General features: G+C 52.4%; 2 protein-coding genes across 4 annotated transcripts; one reads left to right on the top strand and one right to left on the bottom strand.

Moving 5' to 3' along the window:
- The first annotated feature begins 523 nt into the window (after window positions 1-523).
- LOC308492236 (protein CUSTOS) lies at window positions 524-9,253 on the top strand. Of its 2 annotated transcripts, none has more exons than XM_081036966.1 (6): window positions 524-689; window positions 3,933-3,975; window positions 4,156-4,254; window positions 6,731-6,807; window positions 7,345-7,435; window positions 7,941-9,253. In XM_081036966.1, the coding sequence occupies exons 1-6, from the start codon at window positions 542-544 to the stop codon at window positions 8,284-8,286; spliced, it is 804 nt and encodes a 267-aa protein (XP_080893092.1). In that variant the 5' UTR covers window positions 524-541; the 3' UTR covers window positions 8,287-9,253. The 2 variants fall into 2 exon arrangements, with proteins under 2 accessions (XP_080893092.1, XP_080893091.1); XM_081036965.1 differs by having other exon boundaries at window positions 530-689; window positions 7,938-9,253.
- HNF1A (HNF1 homeobox A) lies at window positions 9,032-25,167 on the bottom strand (the record flags this gene model as incomplete). 2 transcript variants are annotated; one of them, XM_081036964.1, is made up of 10 exons in its annotated part: window positions 9,032-10,657; window positions 11,953-12,097; window positions 12,183-12,301; window positions 13,368-13,559; window positions 14,204-14,405; window positions 14,527-14,675; window positions 15,441-15,682; window positions 16,095-16,281; window positions 17,804-18,003; window positions 24,620-25,167. In XM_081036964.1, 10 exons carry the CDS (start codon window positions 24,943-24,945, stop codon window positions 10,530-10,532), a joined length of 1,890 nt encoding a protein of 629 aa, XP_080893090.1. In that variant the 3' UTR covers window positions 9,032-10,529. The 2 variants fall into 2 exon arrangements, with proteins under 2 accessions (XP_080893090.1, XP_080893089.1); XM_081036963.1 differs by lacking the exon at window positions 9,032-10,657 and having other exon boundaries at window positions 11,771-12,097; window positions 24,620-24,945.
- Window positions 25,168-26,139: the final 972 nt, after the last annotated feature.

Here is a 26,139-nt window from a genome sequence, read left to right as displayed (position 1 = left end):
TCTGCATTTCTAACAAGCTCCTGAGTTTGAGGATGCTGCTGGCTCACAGATTATACTAAGTAGAAGCAAAGCCCTAAAAGATACTGATTCAGTTAGTGTTTGGTTAGACCCGACAACCTGCATTTTAACAAGCTTCCTCGGTTAGACCCGACAACCTGCATTTTAACAAGCTTCCTCAGTTGCTTCTGATGCCCAGATGGATTTCCAAATTCCTGGAATAAATGGGTAATACTGAAGCTATATTGAATCAGCCCTGGGAACTAATCCCAGTTCTGTCATTAACCCCCGTGTTATCTTAGGCAATTCCTTCCCCTCTGTATGTCACATTTTCCTCATCAAGAAAGGATGGAGAAGTTGATTTCCGAGTCACTTCTAAACTGTTACGTTTGAAGAAACCGCCAGGACAATTCAACGGCCAGAGACGGCCTTAGTCTGAGAACTACAATCCCCACCATGCCCTGCGTTCCTCCGCTCTCACGTGGGGTCGTGGAGGGGTGTGGCTAGTGGAGGAGCTCCCCACAATCCTTTGCGGTGGTTCAAGATGACGGCGCCCAGAGGTTCCGTGAGCGATTTGGAGAGCAGCAGCAGCAGCAGCAGTGATGCAGAGGAGTTGGCGCGGTGCCGTGAGGCGGCGACGCCGGCCTGGGGCTTGGAGCAGCTCCCGAGGGGGCCGGAGAAGCCAAGAGCTGGTAGGCAACTGTGTTCAGGCAGTCTGGCCGAAGGGCGTAGGACCTTCCCCGGGGTCTGAGAGAATGGATGGTGAGGAAGGAGCCACTGGGACTCGACTTCTCTCCCCAAGAGAACTCCTGGGACTGCATGGAGTTCAGAGTCAAAGCGCGTGCTGGTGCAGCAGTGTGGGTTGTTCCATTATCCCAGTCGAGGAAATTGAGGTACCCGAATGTCTCTTGATTCTGCTCCCTTTGGCCCATCTTCACTGCTGCACGCTAGGCAGCCCGCCACCTCTCCGAAATGACGGCGACAGCCCCCTTTCTGGATTCTCGCATTCATCCTTTCCCCACCTGCATCGCGTTTATACCCTGCCAGTGAGCTGGGTCCAACACATAACTCTGACCGTGATTCCCTAGTGCCCTGGAATAAGTCCCAAACCCATCGTAGGGGCACCTAATCGTAATCCAGAGGACACGTGAATTTGGAATGGGGAAAAATATTTCGTCTTTACTTTCATTAACCTCTGTCGGAAATTTAGCATCACTTTCCATCTTGCATGTGGGCAACAAGCCTCAAGTAACTTGGACAATACCTGTTACTTTGTCCTAACAAATGTCACAGATTTTCATGTTTTATTTACAGTCTTTGCAGATACATCAAAATATTTTATTTACAATAAAATGTTGGAAAAAATTTATATCCATCACTACTTGAAAATTACAATAATTTTTAGATCCATCTCTAGATCTTATTTAATGCATTAAAAAAGAAACATATATCAATATGCCAAATTTGTTCTTTATGTTATAGTGACAATTTCCGTATCATTGGTTCTATTCTAATCCTACAAGATGTATTTTATGCATTTAAAACATCCTGAAAAGGAATCCAGGCTTTACCAGACTTTCAGAGCAGTGGTAAATCATGGTTAAAACCCCCTGCTTTTGTTGAAAAGGACTTAAGAGCCCTTTGGTAATCCATTCCCTGCCTGCCTCTCCTTTCTTGCTGTCCTGCCACTCTACACTTCCATAGGTAGGCATCAGACCATACTATACCCTCTCGTCTCTGGGCACCGTAAGTGCAGTTTTCACATTCTAGACGCATGACTCTATTCACATCCATCTCCATCACTCACTAGCTTTGAGAATTTGGGCAAGGTACTTAAATCTCACTGTATCTAAATTTCCTCATCTGTAAAGTTGGGATAACGATAGTACCCACATCATCAAGTTGAAAAATAACTGAGATGATGCATCTGCAGTTCTTGGAACATAGGAAGGCCCGACAAATGGCAGCAGTTATGTGGTTGGTCTCTCCGCATGGACTGCTTTCCCCTTCCTGCCTAATTCCCGCTCATCTTTTAATACAGCTGAGACACTACCTCTTCAGGAAAGCTGGTTTACCTGCCTTCTATCTGTCACCATCAGACTTTGTGTGATAACCTTCATAGATAGTGCTTTCCTTCCTACACTTGTCTCTTGTCTTTTTTCTTCTATTCCTGCATCCTTAGTAATTTGAATTCAACCCTGGCTCGTACACGTTCTACAGTTTATTGAGTGAGAAGTTATGTGATGTGAACTTCATGAAAGCTGGGATCTGGCCTGTTCCCAGATCCCAGGAATGCAACTTTGATAAAGATATGCAACATTTATTTCACACCAAGACACTATGCCAAGAGCTGGGGATAAAAAGAGGCAGACCATGTACTCCAGCAGCTTACAAATCCAGGGAGGAGATGGAATTGCAAACGAAGTGTCCAAAACAATATAAAACTTCACTATGTCCTTACACTTACTCCGGAGGTTTGTTGACCTAATCGTCATTTTATAGATGAGGAAAACAAAGGCTTGGGAGGTAAAGGGACTTGCTTAAGGTCACACATCTTCGCAGGGCTCAACTGAACTCTGGAGCCTGGGGTCTAATACAGCTTCTTCTGTACCATGACAGTACCTCACATCCATTGCTCTGTAGTCATGACGGACTACATTGTGATTGCATGTAAGAGAAAGGAGCAGGTCGTTAAAGACTGTCCATCCCAGGGCTTCACATTATCCAACTCCAGGACCATCAGGCACTTTGCACCCCGTGTTACGCTCCCGAGCATGTGGACACAGACCACAGTGTATGCTGTGCTTCCTGAAGTTGCTTAATACTGTGGCCCTACTTTGGGCCCACAGTTACCAAGTGTCCATTTGATTCACTTAGCCCCTTACATATACAAGCACATTTTGTCCCATTGTTCAAGTCAAAACCTGCATAGAGCCATCTTTCCCTTATTTCTCATACCATCTATCTAGTCTATCAGCAAAATCCTATGGACTCCATCCTCAAAATACACGTCCTGTGTGCTGCCACTTCTCACCATCTCAATTATTGCAGCAGTGTTCCTGCTGGCCTTGCCCCTCTTCTCCTTCGAGACCCACGCCCTCACATTGGCCCACCAGGCCCCGTGTGATCTGGCCCCCTGAGTTCCCCATTTCTGCTGCTCCCCCAGCCACACTGGCCTCCTTGCTGGCTCTAAAACACACCAGACACTGTTCTTTCTGCCTCGGGGCCTTTGCAGGTGCTTTTCCCTCCACCTGGAAGGCTCTCCCCCAGATATCCACTTGGCTTTCCGTCACCTCTCAAATCTCAGTTCAAATGTCACCAATCCGTGATACCCTCCCTGCCTATCTTTCTAAAATCAAACCCCCACCCCGTATTCCCCACCTTCCTCCCTGCTTTGCTTTTCCCTATACTTACCATTATCTAATTTTATGTTTTAATTGTGTGTGTTTTGTCATCTGTCTTCACCGACTAGAGTGTGAGCTCCATGAGGGCTGGGATCTTTGTCTAAGTTATTCAGCCACTGGCACACCACCTGGGTAATGGTAGACCTTCAGTATTTGGTTGAGTGAAGGACCACCAGGCCAGGCATCCCCAGTGTCGACATAACTGGGCCACTTTGTTAGTAGGCACTCAGTTAATGCTAGAATCAGATCACTCTTAGGCTTGCCTGGTCCGCATGGTGGTTAAGAGAGGGGCTCTGAAGACGGTTGACCTGTGTCTCATCCCAACTCTGTCACTTATTAGCTGTTTGACTCTAGCTAAGTTATTTTACATCTTCTTGGTTCAGTTTATTCTTCTGCAAAATGTGGTATATGGTGACCCCTCTAAAGGGGGAAGATTCAATGAGTTATACATGTAAATCACTTAAAATCATTCCTGGCACACAACAGATAATGTTTCCTCTATAAATGCCTCAGTTTTCATTATTTCCACAGATGCAGCAGATAATCAGTTACCAACCACCCAGCGGAGCCTCAGGTACTGTGCACTTTGGGTTCAAGTTTCATCCCTTCATTCAACAAATACAGGTCCCCTGCTGTGTGCCAATGCTAGGTTACATGCTGGGGTATCAGGGTGAACGAGCCACATGTAATCCCTACCCTCATGGGGGCAGCTTCTGGACTGGCAGGAAGTGAGGTCTTTCTCTTTGTGTTGTAGGCATAAGGTGGATGAGCATGAACAAGATGGTAACGAGCTTCAGACCACCCCCGAATTCCGAGCCCACATAGCCAAGAAGCTGGGAGCCCTACTGGACAGGTAACCAGAAGCTTACCTTCTCTTCTGCCCTCATCAATATGAACAGTAATGGCCCCCATTGATGGGGAGCTCACAGTGTGCAGGTTGGCACGGGGCATGCACTGGACACATGTCACCTCACTGCGTTTACAGTCACCCTACCGTGTAGCCTGTCACCTTATTCTCCAGTTGAGGAAACAAAGGCTCTTCACGAAAAGAAACATTTGCCTGAAGGGAGTAAGGAACAGAGCTGGGACTTGAACCTAAGTGTGTTTGACTCCAAAGGCTGTGCTCTTGACCGCTGTGTTATCCTGCTACCATGAGCGGAAGAGAGGAACCCCAAGAACAAGAGGGCAAGGGACAGATGGCATTACTGTTTCTTGGGTGCTTTCCGTGTGCCAGGCACTGTGCCAGTTCTCTTTCTTACATTTGAGAACACAGTCTGTAAAGATGCAGGTCAGCAGCCCTAAAGCAGGTGCCGAGGAATACAAGTCCAGAGTGAGGCTCTTGAAAAGAAGAGATCCAATAGCAAAGAAGTTGAAAAACAGTACGTTCTACATCCCTCCCATGTAGATTAAGATACTGAGATTCCTAATCATACATTCAAGGCTCTGAGAAGTCCTGCAGTAAAGACACCTGTGTAATTTTGTTCAGCCCGGCAGTTTCCAGACCCATGTGGCCACACTGCCTTTGTTTAGTGGAAGACCAGTCACGTAGCATGGAACACATTTCAGAATATGCTGCTCTAGGTCCATTCTTGATCAGCAGAGCAGGTTTTGAAAGGGAGGTGAGAATAGTCAAGCAAGAGTCCTTCAATTTGAAGTAACATCAAAAAGGACAAAAGAGCCCTCCCAAAGTATAAACCCGCTGCTCTGCTAAGACAGAATGTTGGGCCAGACCTCAGCAGCCTGAACCACCGTGGTGTAGTGCCATCCCCCCACTCAAGAATGTGGGAAACATGTTTAGAAATGTCAGTTGACATTTCACCCCATGGAAGCAGTTTCTCTTCATGACTGTTTGGCTTTAAGGTAAAAAGGCCCACCTGGCACTACAGTGATCCATGCTGGACATTTTCCCAAGTGGAAATGGAGCTGGGTGCTGCTCAGCCGCCATCAGACGGTTCCCTGCAGTTTTTTTATATTCCTCCCCACAGAGACTTAAAAGATACTCCAGTTGGTCCCTTGTGTGCGAGCAGGGTTTCTCAGCTGTGGTACTATTGGCATGTTGGACTAGATCATTCCTGGTTGTGGGGGACTGTCCCACACAGTGTAGGATGGTTAGCAGCCCTGGCCTCCACCCACTAGATCCTTGGAGCAAACCCCCCCAACCAGTTGTGGCAACCAAAAACGTCTCTAGACGTTGCCTAATGTCCCCTGTGGACAACGAACCACCGTGATAGATGCTTGGGTCAAGATCAGGCGCGTGGGTGGCACCATCTTCACTCCTTCCCAGACTGATTTCCTGGACAGGACCTTGGGACACATCTTTGGCATATTCTCTGTTCACATTCACCAGAGACATGCTTTCTGGTGTCGACAGTTCTCCCTGCTTTCTGTGCTTCTGGAGACAGGCTTTATTTTTGCGTCAGAAATCCTGGGAAACTTACTGCTTATCAGGATGACCGTGATCTTCATCATCATCACAGCTACCATTTATTGAGTACCTGTTTGTGGCCAGGCTCTGGACCAAGTGCTTGCTATCCACTCTCTCATTTAATCCAGTCACAACCCTGGGAGGCAGGGACTGTTATCATTCCCAGCATGCAGATGGTAACAGGCCAAGAGAGATGAAGTCCCTTGCCAAAGAGGACACAGCCAGTAAGTGACAAAGCCAGGATTCAAGACCCAGGTCTCTGAAGTCTGAATAAGGTCAATGGATTGTATCAGTGTAAGTTTCCCGCTCGGATGATTGAACTACAGTTAATGCACACAATGCTGCCATTGGGAGAAACCAGGAAAAGAGGATATGGAATCTCTCTGCAGTATTTCTTAGATGCATGTCAATCTACAGTTATCTCAAATTAAAAAAGAAAAAAAATTAAGTTAAAAAACAAACAGGTCTGCCCTGCTCTATAAGTTGGCCTCTAAACCATTTCTCTACACTGGTCATGTTTCCTTTTTCATGCTTGCTGCCAGGAAGCTCAGTGTGCCCTCCCTTTAGCACATGTACAGGACTTCCTGAGCACACATCGGCGCTTTTGTCCCTCTTGCGTTTATTTTTCTCTTTGCCCTATTTGAAATGGTATTCATTTTGTTGTACTATGAGTATCTCTAAAAATTCTCCAGTGTTTTCTGGAATAATAAAGAAACAAATGAAGCACTGCGGTTTGAGCTGGCAGGCACTGGTTCCAGGTTATGGCTGTCGGCCTTTGCGTTCTTACCAGGCCAGTGTACTGTCTTCTTTTGCATTTAAGATCACACACCTCTATCCCCTTTAAAAAACGTTTTTGTTATCACCCAGACGCTTATCCTGAATCAACCGTCTCCTCTTCCCTTAGCTCCATTACCATCTCAGAAGTCGTGAAGGAGCCGACAAAGGCCAAGGTACAGAAGAGAGTCACCCCAGAGGATGATGGTGAGTAGTTACCCTGTTAATATCAGCTATCGTTTGGTGAGTACCTACTGTATGCCTGGAGCTGGGAAATACAGTGTGGTATGTCACCTTCTTTCACCCCAGCAGCCTGCTCTTAAGGCAGGTATCATGATGATAGCCCATGTACAGGGGGACCGTATGGGAAGCTGAGGCTCTGAGAAATGAAGTCACTTGTCTGGTGAGCTTGCCAGGCCAGCCCTGAGCAGGAGCTCCTTACCACTGCCCTCCACAGCCCTGCTGTCTGAGTCGGTCCCATGTCAAATTCATTTGCCATCTGGAAACTGCCTTAGGCAGGAGGCTCCACTGCTCGTTTCCAGAATCCACCGAGGGCTGGCTGACCTGATGTGGCAGCCCGTGTACCCTCATCGCACCAGGTGTTACTTTGTGGTTAGATCAGAGCGATTCCTGAGTCTTCACCTCTGGACTGGGAGCTCTTTGAGGGCAGAGGCAGAGCAGCCTGGGCACCAGGGAGGAGAGGTCGGCACCTGGCAGTGCTGACTCTGCCCCTTTGGTTTATAGGCTTCCGCCTTTTCTTCACCTCCGTACCCGAAGGCCCTGAGCAGAAACCTTCTCCCCAGCCCTGCCGAAAGCGACTGCCTTCCAGCTCCAGGTGAGATCGCACAGCCTCTCCTCAGGGTCCCTCCTTTTTGCCCGTTTTCTGTGTTGGCCAGTGTCCCAGGACAGCCAAGCAGACTCCAGTGCGGTCCAGGCTGACCAGGAACCCCGTCAGGTAGCTGGGGAAATAGTACCCTCAGTGGGCGGGGGAAGAGGTTGTCCTCGGGGGTGGCCTTGGATGTTTACTGCTGTTTGAGCACCCATCTTGTGCCAGGCGCCTCACACCTTGGACATTCCTGTGAGGCCTGGGCTCAGTGAAGATCCCCATGTTATAGATGGAGACACTGAGGGTCAGAGAGGTGAAATTACTTAATGAGGTCACATAGCTAGAGAGCAGAGAAGCCAGTATCAGAACCCAGGCCTGCCTCACTCCCAGGCCTGAGCTCCGTGTCTGCCTCCCCCTGTGGCCTCTGTCTGGTGGCGAGGACCGAAGCAGTGAGAGGCAGCTGAGGGGCCTGGTCCTGACGCAGGGTGACCAGACTGCCTTTCCCCTGTAGCAGTGAGGACAGCAACGAGGAGTGGCAGCGGTGCCGGGAGGCAGCTGTGTCAGCCTCCGACATCCTGCAGGAGTCTGCCATCCATGGCCCTGTCAAGGGGGAGAAAGAGGCAAAGAAGAAAAGGAAGTCGAAAAAGAAAGCCAAGAAGGAGGCCAGCGCAGACTTGACCGCAGCCACCCCCACAAGCAAGGCCACAGTCTGGAAGCAGGAAAAGGAGTCAGCCGAGCTCAACGGAGACCAGACATCACTTGGGACCAAAAAGAAGAAAAGGAAGAAAAAGGCAGAGAAGGCCAGTGAGGCTTCCCCGTTACCCCCAGCAAGGAGTACAGCAGCCCTGTCTGCAAACTGACCCCAGCCTGTGGGCACAGGGCACAGCTAGCCCTCGTACCAAGGCACCCACTGGGACAAGGCATTGCCAAGACCTGCCTTCCTCTCCAAGGATTTGTCTAAGGGCCAGACTGGGGCTTGCCCAAGGGTCGGGGCAAAACCGTGGTTATAGGCTGAGAAGCCTAAGCAAAGCCTGCCCTTTTGTGCTCCCACTGGAGGCTGGGCAAGACCTGTGGTACCAGAACAATCCGTGGCCTCAGGAAGAAAGAGCCTTCCAGTCATTCAGTACTAATGGCCAAGTGGTGAAACTTCCATCTCCCCAGTACTGTCTGCGGAGAGAGAGTGAGGGAGGCCTTTTCCTTCCCCTCCACCTCAGCCTGTTGTGGGAGACCATCTCAAGGAAATGAGAGAAGGGGTCCCTGAGGTGCCGAGGCCCAAAGAGTTTGTCCTTCTCCCTCCATGCCACACAGACTGGATATAAGATTGTCTGAAAGAGAAGGACAGAGATTTTTTTCCTCCCTTATTTTTGCAGAATTATTTTTTTCCTCCGTGCACGGTCATGTCTCTGAGCCAACCAGATTATCAAATATAAATTGTCGGACCCAACGCGTAACAAAGTGATTTGGGTGCTGCCTCTCGGTCCGTGCTGAATCTTGATGAGACGTTTTAAATAAGCATCACACAGGAGGAGTCCTCCTGCCTACATCCCAAGATGGGTTCCTGCACCCCAGCTTCAAGACTTCAGGAAGGAACAGAGGCTCCAGGTTGAGGTAAAATTCTGGCTTTATCGCCTTGCCTCAGAGATTCGGCAGAACCGGGAGGACAGGTGGGGTGTGAGAGAGTGTGTGCTGGACCCCCCACTCCTCAGGCCCCCGGTGCACCCCTGCCTCCCTCTGCGTGCCCAAGCCCATCTGGACGATGTGTGGACAAGCAAGAAGTTTCCGATACGTCCTTTGTTTACTAAAAGTTAAATAAATGTACAGACCTGCCCTCGGCTGGCTGCAAGCCGCAGGCGTTGCTGGTTCTCCCAGGCCCTTCCTCAGTCACGGGTTGGAGGCGGACTCCAAGGGCCGGGTTATCTGCAGCAGCCTCAGGGAGATGAGGTCGCAGGAGCCCCGGGTTTACACAGCTGCCTTGTCCCTCCCAGTGGGGCTCAGGGGCTCAGGCTCCTCATGGGCTGCATCTGCCTGCACTTCGCCCCTTCCCTCCGCCTGCCAGGCCTCCAAGCTTCCAGGCATCCGTCCTGTGCAGACGGGTGGTCCACCCTGCTGTCTCGCCTCGCCCTTCTCCCTTTGGGCACCTCCACTCTGCCTGCTGCTCAGACCTTGCTGCCTTCTGAGCTCAGCAGCTTCTCCCCGAAACCAGGGAAAGGTCTGCAGGGCCCCAGAGGCCAGAGGAGTTGCTAGCCCAGGACTTAGCACTAAGTGCAGAGTCGCAAGCCTCCCACACGAGCAAGGACGATTTACTAGCCGTAAGGGGGCTTTTCAGTAGAGGCAAGATGCCTGGCTGGCATCAGAAGGCGTGTTGCTTGGGGGAACGAAAGTTCCAGAAAACTGGAGGTCACGGGGTCCAGAGAGAGGGATGTCTCAGGATGAGGGAAGCTGGAGAGCCCTGATGCCCTTGCTGTCAGCTTGGGCTCCCCTAGGGCTTGGGTGTGTGAGCCCCAGGCCCTGGGACAGAGTAGCCCCTCAGGGAAAGCGTAAGCTGTGAGTGGGGGACAGGAGTGGGTACAAATGGGCGTGTGGGTCCATAGCAGGAAGGGGGGCAGGATGGAGTGGCCTGGACAGGGCATCAGTTACAGAATGGGGACACATTGATCTAGGGCGTCTCTCGTTGCTCAGTGAGTCACAGCTACACAGGCTGTGTCTTGAGACATGTTGCTGCCAGAGCTCCCTTTAGGGTGCTGGGGCTCCCCACAGGCCCAGGCTGGGGGTATCAGCATCCAAAGCCTGTCCTCCTCTGTTCCAAGTGACAGGATTTCCCCTGAGCAGCAGGGACAGCCCCTCCCGTGTCCTGCCAGGAACACGCTGTGCTTCCCAGCTCTCCACAGTACCCCCGTGTGCACCAAAGCAGCCCGCCTCAGGGCCCCTCAGAACCCCTCCCTCTCTGACACTGGCAGAGCAGGGTGGGGACCGGGGCACAGTTTTCCAGAGAAGGGCAGCAGCTCTGTGGCAGCAAAAGTTTTGCAGGTTCAGATGTTCTAGTCACCCCCCAAGTGGGCCATGCAGGCTTCGGGGCCCAGGCCCTGGGAGGCGGTAGCCATGGTTACTGGGAGGAAGAGGCCATCTGCGTGGAGATGAAGGTCTCGATGACGCTGTGGTTGGATGGCAGCAGGTGGCTGTGGCCATTGGTGGACTCGGTGCTCTGGTACAACACCAGGCTGCTGGAGGACACTGCGGGGGCAAGTGACACTGCTGCTGCCACCGAGTCCGTCCGTACGCAGCCCCGGGGGTACCCAGGTCAGCGGAGGAGGGCCTGGTCTCATTAACCTGTGGCCCGGCTCAGGCCACCTGGGGCGTGGCCACCTCGGGACATTTTAGTGGGACCGTTAGAGAAGCCCGGTGAGGTGGTTAGTTGTAGAGGTCATCTTGGCTCTAGTCATTGAACCAAACACTAACCGAAGTGTTGCTGTGGAGGTTGTATGTGTGTGTGTGTGTGTAAACACCTACAGTCAGTTGATTTAAAGGAGATTTCCTTTGATAACGTGGGTGGACCGCATCCTATCATCCTTAAGTTGAAGGCCTTAAGAGCAGAAGCTGAGATTTCCCAGAGAAGAACGAATTCTGCCTCTAGACCAACATTAAGCCCTGCCCGCGTCGCCCGCCTGCTGGCCTGCCCTACAGCTTTCGGACTTGCCAGCCCCCACAGTCTTGTCCGCCAGTTCCTTAAATGTGTGCATATTCCTGTGGGTTCTCAGGAGAAGCCTGGCTGAGTCAGATGGCTACAAGAATGGGCTTTGAGTTCAAGTCCTGGCCCTGTCACCTAGTAGCTGTCAAAGGCAAGGCCAAGTCCCTCACCTCCATAAGTGGCCGCATTCTCATCTGTGAAATGGGGATGATGACAGTGCCACACGGGTAAAACAGAGCCCGGACTGTGCAGCCCTCAGTAACCAGGGCTGAGTGGAGTAACTTCAGGCTCACAGAGGCGCGACACCTTGCCCAAAGTCACGCACTAAGCAAGTGGTCACGTCAGGCCCCAAAGCCCAGCAGCCGGACCCCAGAGTGCCGGCTCTTCACCATGACCTTGTAGGTTGCAGACTTGGGTCATAGGGGGATGGAAATGAATGGGTCAAGTGGGAGATGGTGGCCTGGAAAGCCCACTCTCTCTTTGCTACGTGGAAACATGAGTCCTTCTAATTTTCCATCTGACTTTCTTTAGGAAAGCTCCTGATATTTAAATGTTGGCAATGATTCAAAGAATGCTAAATCCTGAGCTGCTTCTGGCGGCCAACTAGCCTATCTGACTACTCCCTGTTCCCCGCCACTGCCTCTTCCTATGACTTAATCCTGTTCCTCGACCAGTTAGTGAGATGTTTCTGTAAGATGTGCCCATTTTCCTGTGGTTTCACACCCCTCTTGGCTCACTTCCAGAGAGCACAGAGTTCCCTCCAAAACCTGCCTTGTGGCCCCGCCTGTTTGCCCACCACTGCACCCACACAAGGAAGAGGCCGCTGGGAAAGGCTGCTCACCTGTGGGGCTGGCACTGAGCCGATGGGAGGGCTGCAGGTGCTGGATGCCTGCAGGGTCCTGGCTGGGGATGTGGATGGTGGTGGCCTGAGATGCTGGCGTGTGAAGCCCGGACTCACTGGAGGCCTCGGTGTCTGAGGTGAAGACCTGGGGGAACAGAGCAGCCACCTGAGCCCCTGAGTGGACGCCGGGGAGTGGCCCGAGGTAGGGACCTTGCTGGCCTGGGCCTTACCTGCTTGGTGGGTGTGAGGCTGGCCAGTGCGCTCAGGTTGGTGTCAGTGATGAGCATAGTCTGCGGAAGCAGGCCCGTGTGGGTGTACTGCGCCACCTCGGGCTTGTGGCTGTAGAGGGCTGGCCAAGAGGGAGAAGACAGAGGTGGAGACACAGGGCACCCTGGGCCAGGCTGGACCTCTCCCAGGAGGGCCTCGGAGCTGGAGGAAGTGGGGCATGAGGCCTGGCGAATGGCCCAGTGGCACAGTGGAGGGGCTGATTTCCAAAACGGAGCTCCAGATAGAGGGTTTGGACCCCCTCCCCACCTACAGGGCCCTGCTCAGCTTGGTTTGGTGGGAAGAAGCCTGGGAGAAGCTGGGAACCCAAACCCAGACCCTCCCATCACCTGGAGATGACAGGTGTGAAAGGGAATGGGAGACACGGGTGCTCTTGTACTAAGTACAGAACTCGGAGGGCAGCGTATCTCCCCCTCCAGGACACCCCTTGAAATGGAACCTGGATTTTAACCTCCACCTGCCCCTACAAAAGCACATAGATACCAACAGAAAAATAGATTCTCACGTTGACTCAGATAAAGCCACACCATCCACATACACAAATACGTGCACTCAACCAGATGCACACAATATACCCAGGTCCACGTTCCCGTATCCCCAGTGCCAAATTCCAAAAGTGAAAAGCAGTCAGTTTTCAGAAGCTTGGCTCTAGAGCTCGTTTGGTAGCAAAACCTGTCCTGAGCCTGCTGGGAGGTTGTTTAAGTCTGTATTAACCTACTTGGTGGAAGTCTACCTTTCGCTGCAGAAATCGTAATGCTTGGTGGCAGTGTTGCCCCAAACCCTGCTGGGAGCGTTACGTCATCTATGGTATGGCCACCGTATTACCTTTCGAAAAACTGAAAATAGTGAATTCCAAAATACATGTGGCCCCAAAGGGTTCCATTCAGAGAAGGACTGACCGGTACTCCCACACGTGGGCGTGCACATGCACACACCGTGAACACCCAAATGCGGATCCACTCGCACAAACGTGCACACACTCATGGCCATGTGTATTCACACACTGAAACATTCCGGCCACAGACACTCATCTGAGCACCCACAGTGCTCCCGCCCCCATCCCAGAAACACACTTGTACCGGACACGGAGACTGCAGTCCCTGCTGGCCACCCCATCCCCCTGTGCTCACCATGGGGGCTCTGCAGCTGGGCCATGGTGGCCATGAAGGGATTCTGGGCCATGTGACTCTGCACGGGAGGCATGAGTGGCTGCTGGTAGGAAGGGTGCAGCGGCTGGGAGAACTGGACCGGCTGCAGGGTGGTCAGACTGCTGCCCATGCTGTTGATGACAGGCACGCTCTGGGCCTGCGTGGAGGCCAGGCCTGGAGTGGGAGGGGCAGGAGTCAGCCAGGTGCCCACGGCCCCCCCAAGCCCCCTGAGGACGCCGTTGCTCCCCCCCAGAGCCAGTGGGTTGGGGGAGGAGGTGAGGTGCACAGGAAACACCTTTGCACTGGGACCTGTCACTAACTCACAGGGCTCCGCAAGTCACTGCGTCTGTCTCTGAGCCTCTAGCTCATATGGGCAGGGGGTGTGTCAAACTAGGTTCCCTGGAGCCCTGGGGTTCCACCGCAGGGCAAAGGCCCTGGAGCTAACTCTCTGTTTCCCTCTCCCTGTCTGTCTTGTATATTGAGCTTCCTACAAATAAAGTCATTCTAGGCTTTGAGAAAAAACCACCTAAAACCTTAAAAACTTTGATCCCTTTCAGCTGCTGGTTTCCCCACAGATGTTTTCCCTTCTAAGGCACTATATAATTGATGTACTGTGTTTATGGTCTGCCTCCCTACTTGGGTCACCCAGATTTTGGACTCTTTGGTTTGCTTATGTATCACTGATGTCGCACAAAGCCTGGCACAGAGTACGTGCTCAATAAAACATGAATGAGTCCTAGTGGCTCTTCCAGCTTTTGGATTCTGTAGAGCCCCATGAGCCCCACCCCACCCAGCTGCCCTCAACCCCACCAGCTTACCAATGACCAGGGTAGAGGCACCCGTGTTGGTGAACGTGGAGCCCAGGGAGGCAGGCTCACCAGGCCCGATGGCCATGACCCCAGGAAGCGAGGCCATAATAAGGTTCTGGGGCTGCTGGTTGAGGCCTGGGGATGTCTGCTCCAAGCTGTGCAGTGCCGTCAGGGTGCTGACAGGAGGCAGGGGACCCCCAGTTGCTGAGACCTTGGAAGGGAAGGGAAGCGGAGTGAGGGTGAGGCCTCACGCCGCCTTCCTAGGGACCCTTTCTCCCCGCTGAGGGAAGATGAGGTTGGAAAGGTCTTCCCTACGTGGGGAGGACACTCACCAGCTTGGCTTCAGTGCTTAGCAGGCTGTGACTGGGCTCCAGGCCTGTAGGGGACACTTGGTGCAAAGGTGTAGATACTGTCACCAAGGAACCGCTGCTTGAGGGCGCTTCCTCTGCCTCACTGGTTGCAGGCTGTCCATAGCGCACACCTGGAATGGGAGCAGTGTCCAGCCTCAACACCTCACTTTCCTGCCCTCCTAGGCCCTCATCCCTCTAAATTGCATCTGTTTGCTTGGGCCACCCACCCCGTCTTTATGCAGCCGGCAAACTTGGCTCGTGTGTCCACCTCTTGCCAGGCCCTATGCTGAACACAAGGGCTGCCTAGTGCTATACCTGACATGCAGTAGGTGCTCAATAAAAGACAATTGAACTGAACTAAACTGATGCTAACGACATTAAGCTGCAGCAACCTAAGTTGAATAGAATGAGCTGGAATTAGTTGAAAGAAACTGAATCTAGTTTAATTGAACCTGACATGAATCGAGCTTGAGTTGAATTGAATTGAATCTAATCAAATTGGATTGAATCGAACTAAGCTGTGCCAATTAACTGAATTTCCTTGAATTATATTTAGTAAACTGAATCGATTGGGAATTGCATTGCACTAAACCGTACCAAATTTAAATGAACTAAATTGGGTTATAATGAGTTGAACAGAATGGAACTGAATTGAACTGAGTTGAACAGAAATGAGTTGAGTTGATCTGAAGTGAATGAATTGAAGTAACACAAATCAGAGTGAATGGAATGGGGTGGAGTAGATGGAGTGGAGAGAAGCAGAGTAGATATAGTCGTGTCAATAGAATGGAGTGGAACCAAACTGAAGTGCTAAGAGGTTTGGGTGGCAGCTGCCACTGAGCAGTAGTCCCAACTCTCCCACCTACCCCCATGTTTCCTTCATCCCCAGCACTTACCGTGGACCTTACTGGGGGAGAGGGCAGGTGGGGCCAGGCCAGGGGAGCTGTGGGCGGGCAGCGCAGGACCCGGGCCTGGCCCTGGCGGCGGCCCACTGTATGTGTCCATGGCCAGCTTGTGCCGAAATGCTTCCTCTTTGCGCCGATTGGCAAACCAGTTGTAGACACGCACCTCTGTGACCAGGTTGGAGCCCAGCCCCTGTGCTTGTGATGGTGACACCCCTCTCTGGATGCACTCGGCCCTGCAGAAATAGCCGCTTGTGAGCCTCCAGGTCAGGAACAGAGGGACCCTCTCCTGGGGCTGTGGGGAGAGATCTAAGACGTAGGGCTCTATCTGAGTGTTTGAAGCTGGCAGACGGTTTCAATCCCAGTTCTGCTGTGTGACCATGAGTAAGTGACTTAGCCTCTCTTAGTGTCTCTGGTTATTAAGTGAGCAAAGGAACCAGAGGGTTGTAGTGAGGATGGATGAGATGAGCAGCCACTCAAGAGTTGCTTGGGTTGGTGGGGGCTGGTGTCAGAAATGGAGCTAGGTTTCGGACCCTGAGCAGGAGTTGAGACCAGGCAGCCTCCCTCAGCACCCAGAGCTACCTTCCCTTTCCCCAGCCTTGCCCTTGCCCAGACCAAACCAGCCCTGCTAACTGTCCGCCATCCTACCTATTGCACTCCTCCACCAATGCCTCTCGCTCCTCCTTGCTGGGGTTCTTCTGCCTCTCGTAGGCCTGGAACAGGATCTGCTGGGATGCTGGGCCCCATTTGAAACGGTTTCTCCGCCCCTTCTTGGTTGGCAGCTCGTCACCTGTGGGCTCCTCAACCAGCCCACCCTGCCCAGCATGAGTGAATTCTGTAGGGACAGAGAACCATGAGCAGGGCACCAGACACATCCACCTTCCCACATCAGTTCATGACTACCCTCCTGATTCTTTCTCATTCTCAGGGTGCTAAGCCAAAGGAGCTTACAACTAGAACTTAGAAATCATCTACTCCAGTGATGACAAACACACAGCACACGTGCCACCACTTTCTTAACCTGTTTCCAAGGCAGACATCACTAATCAATCCCTGCACACTTTTCTACTGAGCCAAGATATAATCTCACAAGGCTGCAGGTAAACGTGAGCATTTGTTCACACTTGACACATATGCTGTCCCATTTTACAGGTGAGGTTCAGGGAAGTTAAATATTTTTCCAAGGTCACACAGGACAGCAGAAAATCGAATCATATCTCCTGAGTATATTCAGAGCTATGTTCAACATTCCAGACTCAGAATTCAAGCTTAAAGTGCAGTGTTAGCCAGGAGAGAAGAGACCCACCAGCTCTTGTTAGCTGGTTCCACTTTAATGGAAACTAGTCTATCAGATTATCCCTGAGCAGGTCACCCAAGGTATGGGACAGACAAGTGCCAGGACATTTTTATGAAGGGGAGAAGGAAGATTCCGAGTCAGGGATATATATGTATGTGTGTACGAGGTATACGTAGGCTAGTATATGCATAAAATATCTCTGGAAGGATATATGCAAGACTGGGGAATGCCAGTGGCTGCTTTAGGGAGGAGACATCTAATATTTATTGTAAAAACCCTCTTTTTTAATTAATGTATATTGCCTTTTAAAAACCTGTATAATTAATAAAAGACATGGTAGACATTTTTTTATATTTAGCCTCATAAGTGTGAAAGTGCACTTGGGATTTGATGGGGTGTGAGACCTGAGTGAGGAAACCCACTGTTCCCTGAATAATAGTGCGCCCAGATCTTCCCAGGTTTGCAGTGGAGGGCTGAGCATACACCTCCCCTCTGAGTCTTTATGCACACTGTTCCTTCTGCCCAAAACACTCTTCCCTGCGTCTCCATGAGTCAAAATTCGACTCACACTTGAAGACTTAGTCCGAAGGTCATACTTCTAGTGTGACCCTTCCTGATGCACCTGCCTCCCTGAGGAAGAATAGATTACTCTCTCTTCCGCCATCAGCTGAACACTTCGAAATATGCTTTACGTAGCACTCTGCACTGGGCCCGGCACCCTGCGAGTACTCTATACACACTAGCTATTGCTGTTGTTATCTCGTTGTAATACATCTCACTGTATCATAGTGATCTTTTCTACTTCCGCACCACACAGCTCTTAGAAGGCAGGGACCAGTTTATCCATCTTTGGATGCCCAGGCCCAACCCGACTGCCCTCCCGCTCCCTAGCGTGCCCGGTGCAGAATAGGTACTAAATGCTGGTGGAGTCCCGCTGATTTCCTGAGTCTGCCTGTCTGAGTAACGGGATGGTGACGCTTCCAGCCCCCACCCTCGAGCTGCCGAGAGCCCCGGCCCGGGCCTGCCAGGGAAGACGGGACTACATTTGGTCATTACTTACGCTGGGCCACCTCTCGCTGCTTGCGGACGTACCAGGTGTACAGGGCAGCTCGCTTCTGTGTCTTCATGGGGGTCCCTTTGTTGAGGTGCTGGGAGAGATGCGACTGGTTGAGGCCAGTGGTGTCGACCACCTCCCGTTGCGGGATGTTGTGCTGCTGCAGGTATGACTTGACCATCTTCGCCACGCGCCACGGGTCCTCCCTGGAAGGAAGGCAAGGACGGGGCCGCTCAGCTGGGGGTGAGCGTGCAGGCAGGGCTGGGAGTCCCGGCTGCCAGGAGCCCCGGCTGCCCTGGGGGTGGGGGTTGTGGATGAAAGCAGGTGTGGAGCCCGGGGCCTGCCCCCTGACTCAGGGACAGGAAGGTATGGGCACTCATGCCAGGACACAGGGACATGAGAACTGAGACAGAGACACATACACGTGGCAATCGTGGTAACGGGTGCAACCAGTCCCACACAGACATGGGAACAGAGACAAGTTTAGAAACATGGCCACACAGACACGGGCAGATGTAGAGCTGAGCAGACTCCCACTCGGAGTTGCACAAGCCCAAGGGGGAGGGCCCTCACCTTTGTGCTTCCTTTACAGCCCCTCATCCTACCTGGAAATGTTACTTGTTGCTGTGTCTTATCCACTGAGAGAGACTATAAACGCCTTGAGGTCAGGAACCGTCTGGTTTTCAGCGCCCAAAATGGGCCTGACACATATTTTGCCCTCGGTGAGTACAGGAGTGAATGGATGGATGGTAGGGTGGATGGATGGGTGACTGAGGGAAATCTACTAGAAAAAATACTGGGTCTGAAAACAAGGGGAGAAACAAGATTCTCCCACTTGACAGCTGGGGCCACTAAGGCTAAGAGAATTGCGTGCCTTGCATCTCTTGCCCAAGGTCACAGGACCGACCCAGCAGAGTTCCATCTTACTGAAGGGACTCATTTCAAAGTCAGCGTATCAGGTAAAAATCACATAACGTCAAAAAGCCTCCTGACAATGTGCTCAAGACCCTAGAAAACTGCCGGGCCAGTTTCCCCACAGCACTGGGCCAGGCGGCTGGTTTTCAACAGAGTTGCAGGTGAAGGGGTTATGGGCTGGCATTCAGAGGCCTCATTGTAAGAAAATTGTGCATGTCTGTGCTCCAGAATCCCACTCTGTGGGCTGAGATTCTCTTCCCCTCATTCTGTTCTGAGCTTCTGTTACAAATATGTGTCAGATAGAAGCAGCTCGTTACATCCCTGCTGAAATAGACAGCACTGGGATTTGAACCCAGGTCTGCCAGATTCCAGAGTCTGTGTCCTCACCCCTTTGACTCAGCAAGTTGTTCTAGAATTTGAGACTTCTGATATTTGCATGTGTGGCAAATGTGTAGGAGGTAACTCGTCCCCGTGTGGCTTGCCACAGCAAAAGATTGGAAACCACCTAAGTGTCCAGCAAACGGACGGGGATTAACTAAATTGCGGGGCCTCGGGTCGATCCAACTGTAAAAGCCCGCTGAGAAAGCTCTGTATGCGTGCAGATGGAACAGTTTGTCTGCTAGGTTTGCTACACTGCTATTTGGGTACAATTTAAAGTGGGATAAAACATTTCCACCGATTTGCTTGTGTTTGCCTGAAATACTGGCAGGACACGGAAGGAACTGGTGACACTGATGGCCTCAAGAGGGGTGTGGGGTGCTGGGGACAGGGTGAGAGGGGCAGCCTTCTCTGTTACTCTTCCATACTTTTTAAATTACATCATATCATATTATATAATATACAACATATGCATATGTACTATTTAAAGCGGAATTGTAATAAACACAAACAACCCCCACCCCCAGCGCTCTGAAGCCCACCCCCCACTGCCCTCCCCCCCCACCCATCTCTCATTCCTCATAGAGCCAGCCTTGCTGTCCCCTTGACGATGCCTTTCTCAGACTCCAGGGCACCCTTTCAGCAGCTTTGGCCCGGTGACTTCCTCCATTTTTATCAGCAGTTCCCATAAAGGCAGGGAAGCAGGGAAGGTGGGGTCAGATGAAGTTAAATCGGTCAGCAGTCAGAACAGCAAAGTCCCATTTGTGTAAAAATGGTACCCATGAGAACTAATAATTCTTGAATATTTACTGTGAGCCAGGTGCTTTGCCAAGAGCCGGTGATTTAAATCTTACAATAACCTTAGGAAGTAGGTACTACTCGTATGCCCATTTCATGGGTGAGAAAACTGAGGCTCACACAGGGGAGTCTCACTTGTTCAAGCTGACCTAGCTGGGACTCAAGAATATTTCACTTTGCCTGGACCCCGCAGACCTCTCCCAGAGCTTGTTTCTCTCCCTGCTTTCAAGTGTTCCTAGGAGCCTCTTTTCCACCTCCTCTGCTTCCTGGGTGCCAGTCAGAGCTGGGAGGGAAGAGCAGTACAAAGTCCAGCCTTATGCTCCCTGGCAAACATGTTTATCTGATTCTGGAGCTGGGTTGCCGGATGGCCTCCCACCTCCCCCAACTGCAATCATCACCCCCCTGAGAAATCCTCCCTCCCTCCTCTCTTCTCCAGAGAGAATGAGCTCAGTCTTTCTCTCAGCAGGGCCTCTCCTGGCTCAAACTAAAGATATACTTTCACTGTCCGTCTAACTCCATGTCTCTCTCTCTCTCTCTCTCTCTCTTTCTCTCTCTCTCTCTCTCTCTCTCCTGTCTCTCTCTCTCTCTCTCCTGTCTCTGTGTCTCTGTTGTTCACTGTGTCTCTTTCTCCCACCCACCCCCAACACACACACACACACACACACACACACACACACACACAGTCTCCAAGGAACTGACTCTTCAGGACAGTTTCCCCAACTCAGAACTAAGAGGCCAAGTCTCCAGGTAGCCCCAGCTTTCACTCTCATGGGCGAGCTCGCAAGTGAAACCAACCTGGGTTCAAGTTCCACCACTGTGCCCTAGCCCCTGATGTGTGCATGCTCCACGTCTCCTCTGAAACTCGGTGGCTAATCCACGCCTGCCTGTCAATGCTACTGGGAGAACTGAATGAGTTTCGAAGAGGAATGAAATGCTTACAGGGCCCGGCACACAGTCAGGGCTCAGTAAGTGGAATGACATTGTTATCATCACCATCAGTGCAGTCCTGGGACCCCAGGCTCCACAGCAGAGGGAAGAGGGTCCCGGAGAGGGGAAGATCTGCCCACATCTCCCTCCTCCTGCCTCCTACCCATTCTGGGGTCAATTAGATGTTCAAGGCTTTGGGCCTTTTGTTTGCTGGGCCTTGGGGTTTCAGTGCTTCCTAGGTTATGGAGCTGGGAGACCACCCAGGAGGGCCGTTCATGGGGAGGGGAGCTGAGTTCTCAGTGCAGGTGCGGCCTTTCTGGCTCAGTTTAAATCCCAGCTCTGCCACTCACTCTCCGGATAGCCTTGGGAAGTGTGCCTCAGTTTCCTCAACTGTGATACGGGGCTAATAATAAACATTTCACAGGTTGTCAGGAGGAGAAAATGAGTTTAATGCATTTGTAAGCAATTCTGAGCTCTAGAGCACTGCATGGAAGAGAGTTGATGGTGAAGTTGAACAGCAAGAACAACTGGGGAGGGCAAGAAAGGAGACAGCTCATCAAGGACAGGTTTGCAACCTTGAGAGTGCTGTGCCGAGTTGTGGGGGTTGGGAGGACCTGGGTCTAAGTCCTGGCCTGAGTGCTTTGTAAGAGTGACTTGGGCAAGTAACTCTTGTAAGAGTAACTTGGGCAAGTGACTTGGGCAAGTCACTTTGCCTCTCTGAGCCTCTGTTTATTCATCTGTAAAATGGGACCCCTCATAATAGCAACCGTTCACTGCACTTACTACATAGACACTCTACATGTTATCTTGCTACTTAACCCTGTGGGTCAGTGTTATTATCTTCTCTGCCTTGCAGAGGAAACTGGGGCTCAAAAAAGTGAAATTACCTGCCCGCACTAGAGTGAGGGAACTGGGGTTCAAAACCAGACAGGCTGTCCTCAGTCAGGGGTGTCAGACTGTCCCACTGTCTTCCTGAGTTTCAGTGCCCAGTGGAGACAGGATCAGAGAACTTCAAGGTTGAGGTTTGAGCTGGTCAGGAAGGACCTAGGAGGACACCCTGGAAGCAGCCCCAGGTACAGGTTCCTCCCTTGGCCACAGCAGCAGATGTTCCCCAGGGCCTCAGAGAATCCTGGTCACTCATTCATCTGTGCTATGTGTCGGCCAGTGGGCTGGATATCAGGGGTAAGAGTGGTGAACGAGGCCACATGGACCTCTCATTCAAGAGGTATTTTCGTGGCAGGAGATAGAAAACAGACAGGAGAAAGGAAAGGAAACTGGTGGAAGAAAGAGTGACCTTTAGGTGAGAGAGTCAGGAGGGCTTCCCTGAGGTGACATTTGAGCAAAAAGAGGAGAAGGAATCAGCCATGAGAAGATCTGGAAAGAGGGTTCCAGGCAGAAGGAACAGCACATGGAAAGGCTCTGAGGTGGGAATCAGCAAAGTCTGTGTAACTGGAGGAAAGGGAGGGAGGGCAAGAGGTCCCTCAGAGGACAGGGAACTGGGGCAGGGAGTTTGGATTTTATTCATTGTCCAGGTAGGGAAACGGAGGCAGGAGGCAGAGAAGAGACTGGCCCAAGGTCACACAGTGAATTAAAGGAAGAGCTCAGGGCCGTGCTGTGGCCTCAGGCACAGGGCGCCTGGGGAGACCTGGGACCCAGGACCCACGCTGCCTCTTCGGAGACACTGTCTTCTGCAGACAGATGGAAGTCCGGTCTCTGCACCCTCCTTTCACACTCCAGACTCCCCCACTGCCCGGGCCGACATCAGGGGTCTCGAGCCCCTCTCCTTCCTGTTCCCTGGGACTATAGGTCCCACTTTTTTCCCTCAGGGCGGTTTCTGATCCCTTTTGTTACCTGAACAATAAGTAACCCAGGTAGTTAGTTATAAACTCCGCAGGAACAAGGAGCTGGTTGATAATTTATAGCAACATCTCAAATTTAAATGGAAAGTAAATAGCATGCTGTTAGCATTAAAGAAAACCCAATCGGGGCAGGCGGGAGCACTTCGGCCTCCTCTCAGCTTGGGGTGCCTCACTCTCTCCCCAGCCCCTTCTCCCCGCTGGGTGTGAGCCCCTCTTTGCTCCCACTCCTCTGCTCAACTCTGCTTCTCCCAGCCTCTCTCCATCTGCCCCGACGCCCTCTCTCCTCCTGCATGTCTCCCCTCTCTCCCTCAGCTTCCAGGCCTCTGCTGGTCCCTAGAGAGCACTTTAACCTCTGCTCTCACCCTCAAGTGCTGTGGATCAAGCCTCCCCCCCACCCCACCATCCCACCAAAGGGGCTGCTGATCAAGAGGCCCCACCCAGCCAGGTAAGACTGTCCCCCTATCCCCGTCCCACTTGAAAGCCCCTATTCCCATCTGGGGTCCTGAGCAGGTCTGGCCCAGCCCCACCCTGTCCCAGGTGCCCTCGCCCTGGGACTGCCATGCCTGACTCTTTGCCCCTCCCCTGCAACACAGCAGGGCCCTTTGCCCTCCTCTTCCTGCCAAGTCAGGGGGCCTGTCTGCTCCCCTGCCCCTTGCCCAGGCCCTCACAAGGCCAGGCAGACAGTGAGGACTCCCTGAGGCGGGGATCCAGCCCTCCCCCACCCCAAGCTGGGGTCGGGACCTTGAACAGAAAAAGAGAAGGTCCCTCTGGAGAGCATCTTTGGAACTCTTCCTCAGACCCCGCCCCAGTGACTGTCAGTCGGCCCCTCGCCCCCAGTCACGGGGATTGAGAGCAGCGAACCGAGTGGGTGTGGAGTCCCAGCCCAGTGGCCTTAGTCAAGCTACTTCCCTCTCTGGGCCTCAGTTTTCTCATCTGCGAAGCAGAGTTTCCATAGCTTCCTCCCAGGATTCATCTCCACATTATCCAAAATTATACATCCATGCGAACCCTCAGCACAGCGCCCAGCTTAGGAAAGAGGTTAAAGGGGCGTTGGGAAGGGGGACCTCACAGCCCCCAGACCTCCCTTTCCCCACCTTCGCTCCTGCATTTCCCCATCCCCCACCCCCGCTGGGTGGGAGGTTCATTGGCTCAGGCCTCCCCAGGCCACCATCCCTATAAGTTAATGATCACAGGCCTTATCAGAGCCTTTTGCCATTTATAAATTTATAAAACAAAAGAGAAATAATAAAGCCCATGGGTAATTAGTAACCAGGTTAGCTCTGCTGAGGAGAGGGGAGGCATCGGACTCAGACCCACCCAGTTCTCCGAGAGATGGGGAGCTAGCCAGTGGATGGGGGTACACAGGATGGGAGAGCCAGAAGTTGTGCCAGAAAGGAGAGCAGCTCCCGCTCTGAGGCTCCATCCCCCTCAGGTAAGAAAGACCTGGCTTGAGTCCCCGGGTGGCCAGGGGAGCCTCCAAAACCTCTGCCTTGCCCGCCCCCCACCTCCGCAGCCATGCGCCCTGGCCCCCAAGCCTGTAATCTGAGCATTTAGCTGGGAAGTAGGGTCTGGAGTGTAGAACTGGCCATGGTGGCTAAAAATTCCCACCACCCTTTGGTTCTCCAGGCACTTGAATTGTAAAGTCTCCTGCTTTTTTCCCATCTTGGAGCTCCCCTGGGGAATGGGGCCACTTCCCAAGCACTGGGCTGAAAGCCTTGGCTCATGGGGTCTCAGGACTCTGTAGAGGGCCAGGTGGGGGGAGAGGGGGCTGGAGACCAGCCTCCGAGTAAATATCCCCCCTGAGCACTCATGGGCCCTGTCCCCCTTCCTGACAACTGGGCTAAAGGCCCAGCTCACGGAACTCTGGCCTCAGCAGGGCTAGTCAGGGGCTGAGCATGGGCCCTCTGGGCTCTTTAGAGCTGGAGACAGGGAAGGGGGTGCTTACTGCAGCAGGCTCTCCACCACGGCTTTCTGGTGGGCCGCCTCCTCGGGGCTGAGGTTCTCCAGCTCCTTGAGGATGGGCGGCGTGAAGTCTTCCCCATCGTCGTCGGTCTCGTCCTCGGAGCCCCTCGTCTCCCCCAGCCCATTGGGCAGCTCAGCCAGCTCCCCTCGACCGCCGCCACAGGACTCCGCCTTGTCTAGGGGGCCATCTCCAGCCAGCAGGTAGGGCCCCGGCTCACCCAATGCCTGGATCAGTGCCTCTTTGCTCAGGCCCGACTCGAGCAGGGCACCTAGGAGCTCCATCTGCAGCTGGCTCAGCTTAGAAACCATGGCTCCACTACCACGGGCCACGCGGCCCGGGGCCACCAAGCGGGCCGCCTCCCCCACTGCGTGGACTGTCTACTTGCCAGCCAGTCAGCAGGCAGGTACAAACCAGGCTGCTGGCACCTATAGTCCCCCCCAAATCCCACTAGCCTAGCCCTGTGGGCACCCCCAACCCCCAACCCTGGCCCCAGCGGCCAGTGAATCAGGGCCCCTGCCCGCTCTGTTTACATTGGAGCTGGGGAAATTCTCCAAGGTTCATATTTATCCGTGTGCTTAGCGAAGGGACTGAACTTTGGACTTCAGCCCTGCAAAGTGCAGGCCTCATGGCAGCACAGAGGGACGGCGAGCCATGGCCTTCAATGGGGGTGGGCAGAGCGGAGGGTGGGGGAGGCTGTGGTGAGGGGCCCAGGGCAGCTGGGATGGAAGGTGCCGGGAGCCAAGGAGGACTTCGGGTGAGCAGCATTGGGTCCCACCCCCAAGGACCTTGTAGGGGGGCCAGGCTGAGGCAGGAGAGCAAAAACAGCAGGTTTCCCTTGGGAACAGAAGCAGCAGGGAGTTGTAGGCAAGTGGGCCAGCTCTCCTCAAGGGCAAGGTCATATTCATTTGGGGACCTGCCCCTCAGGCCTGACACCAGGCCCAACCTGTAGGAAAAGCTGTTAACTGAGGTCTACAGTGTGCCAAGGTCTGTAACAGTGAGAAGGTAGGTACAGGAATTATCCCCATTCTATAGAGGAGGAAAGTGAGGCTCGAGGCTCCAAGAGGGTACGCAGCTTGCCCAAATTCACACAGCTAACCAGGGACAAGACTTTTGGGGTAGAAACAGGGTGAGGTCGGTGAGGCAGTTGACTCAGGCGCATATTTTAAGGGGGTGCCAAAAAACTCAGTAAACAACAAAAAATAACATTTCTATACAATATATTTAAACATCAAAATGGATGCAAAACCCAAAAGAACTAAATACATGTGCACACAGAAACTTGCACGTGAATGTCCATAGTAGCGGCGTTATCCACAATAGCCATGATGTGGAAAAAACATGCATCAGTGGATGAATGGATACATAAAATGTGGTTCAGCGGTATATTATTTGACCATAAAACAGAACAAAGTGCTGCTACAACATGGATGACCCACTGAAGATACTACGCTAGCGAAAGAAGCCAGACAGAAAAGGTTGCATATTATGAGTCCATTTATATG

The sequence above is a fragment of the Rhinolophus hipposideros genome (genome assembly GCF_964194185.1).
Source record: "Rhinolophus hipposideros genome assembly, chromosome: 24".
Classification (NCBI taxonomy): domain Eukaryota; kingdom Metazoa; phylum Chordata; class Mammalia; order Chiroptera; family Rhinolophidae; genus Rhinolophus; species Rhinolophus hipposideros.
Note: the sequence above shows the minus strand (reverse complement) of the source record. Positions and strands in the feature narration are given on the sequence as shown.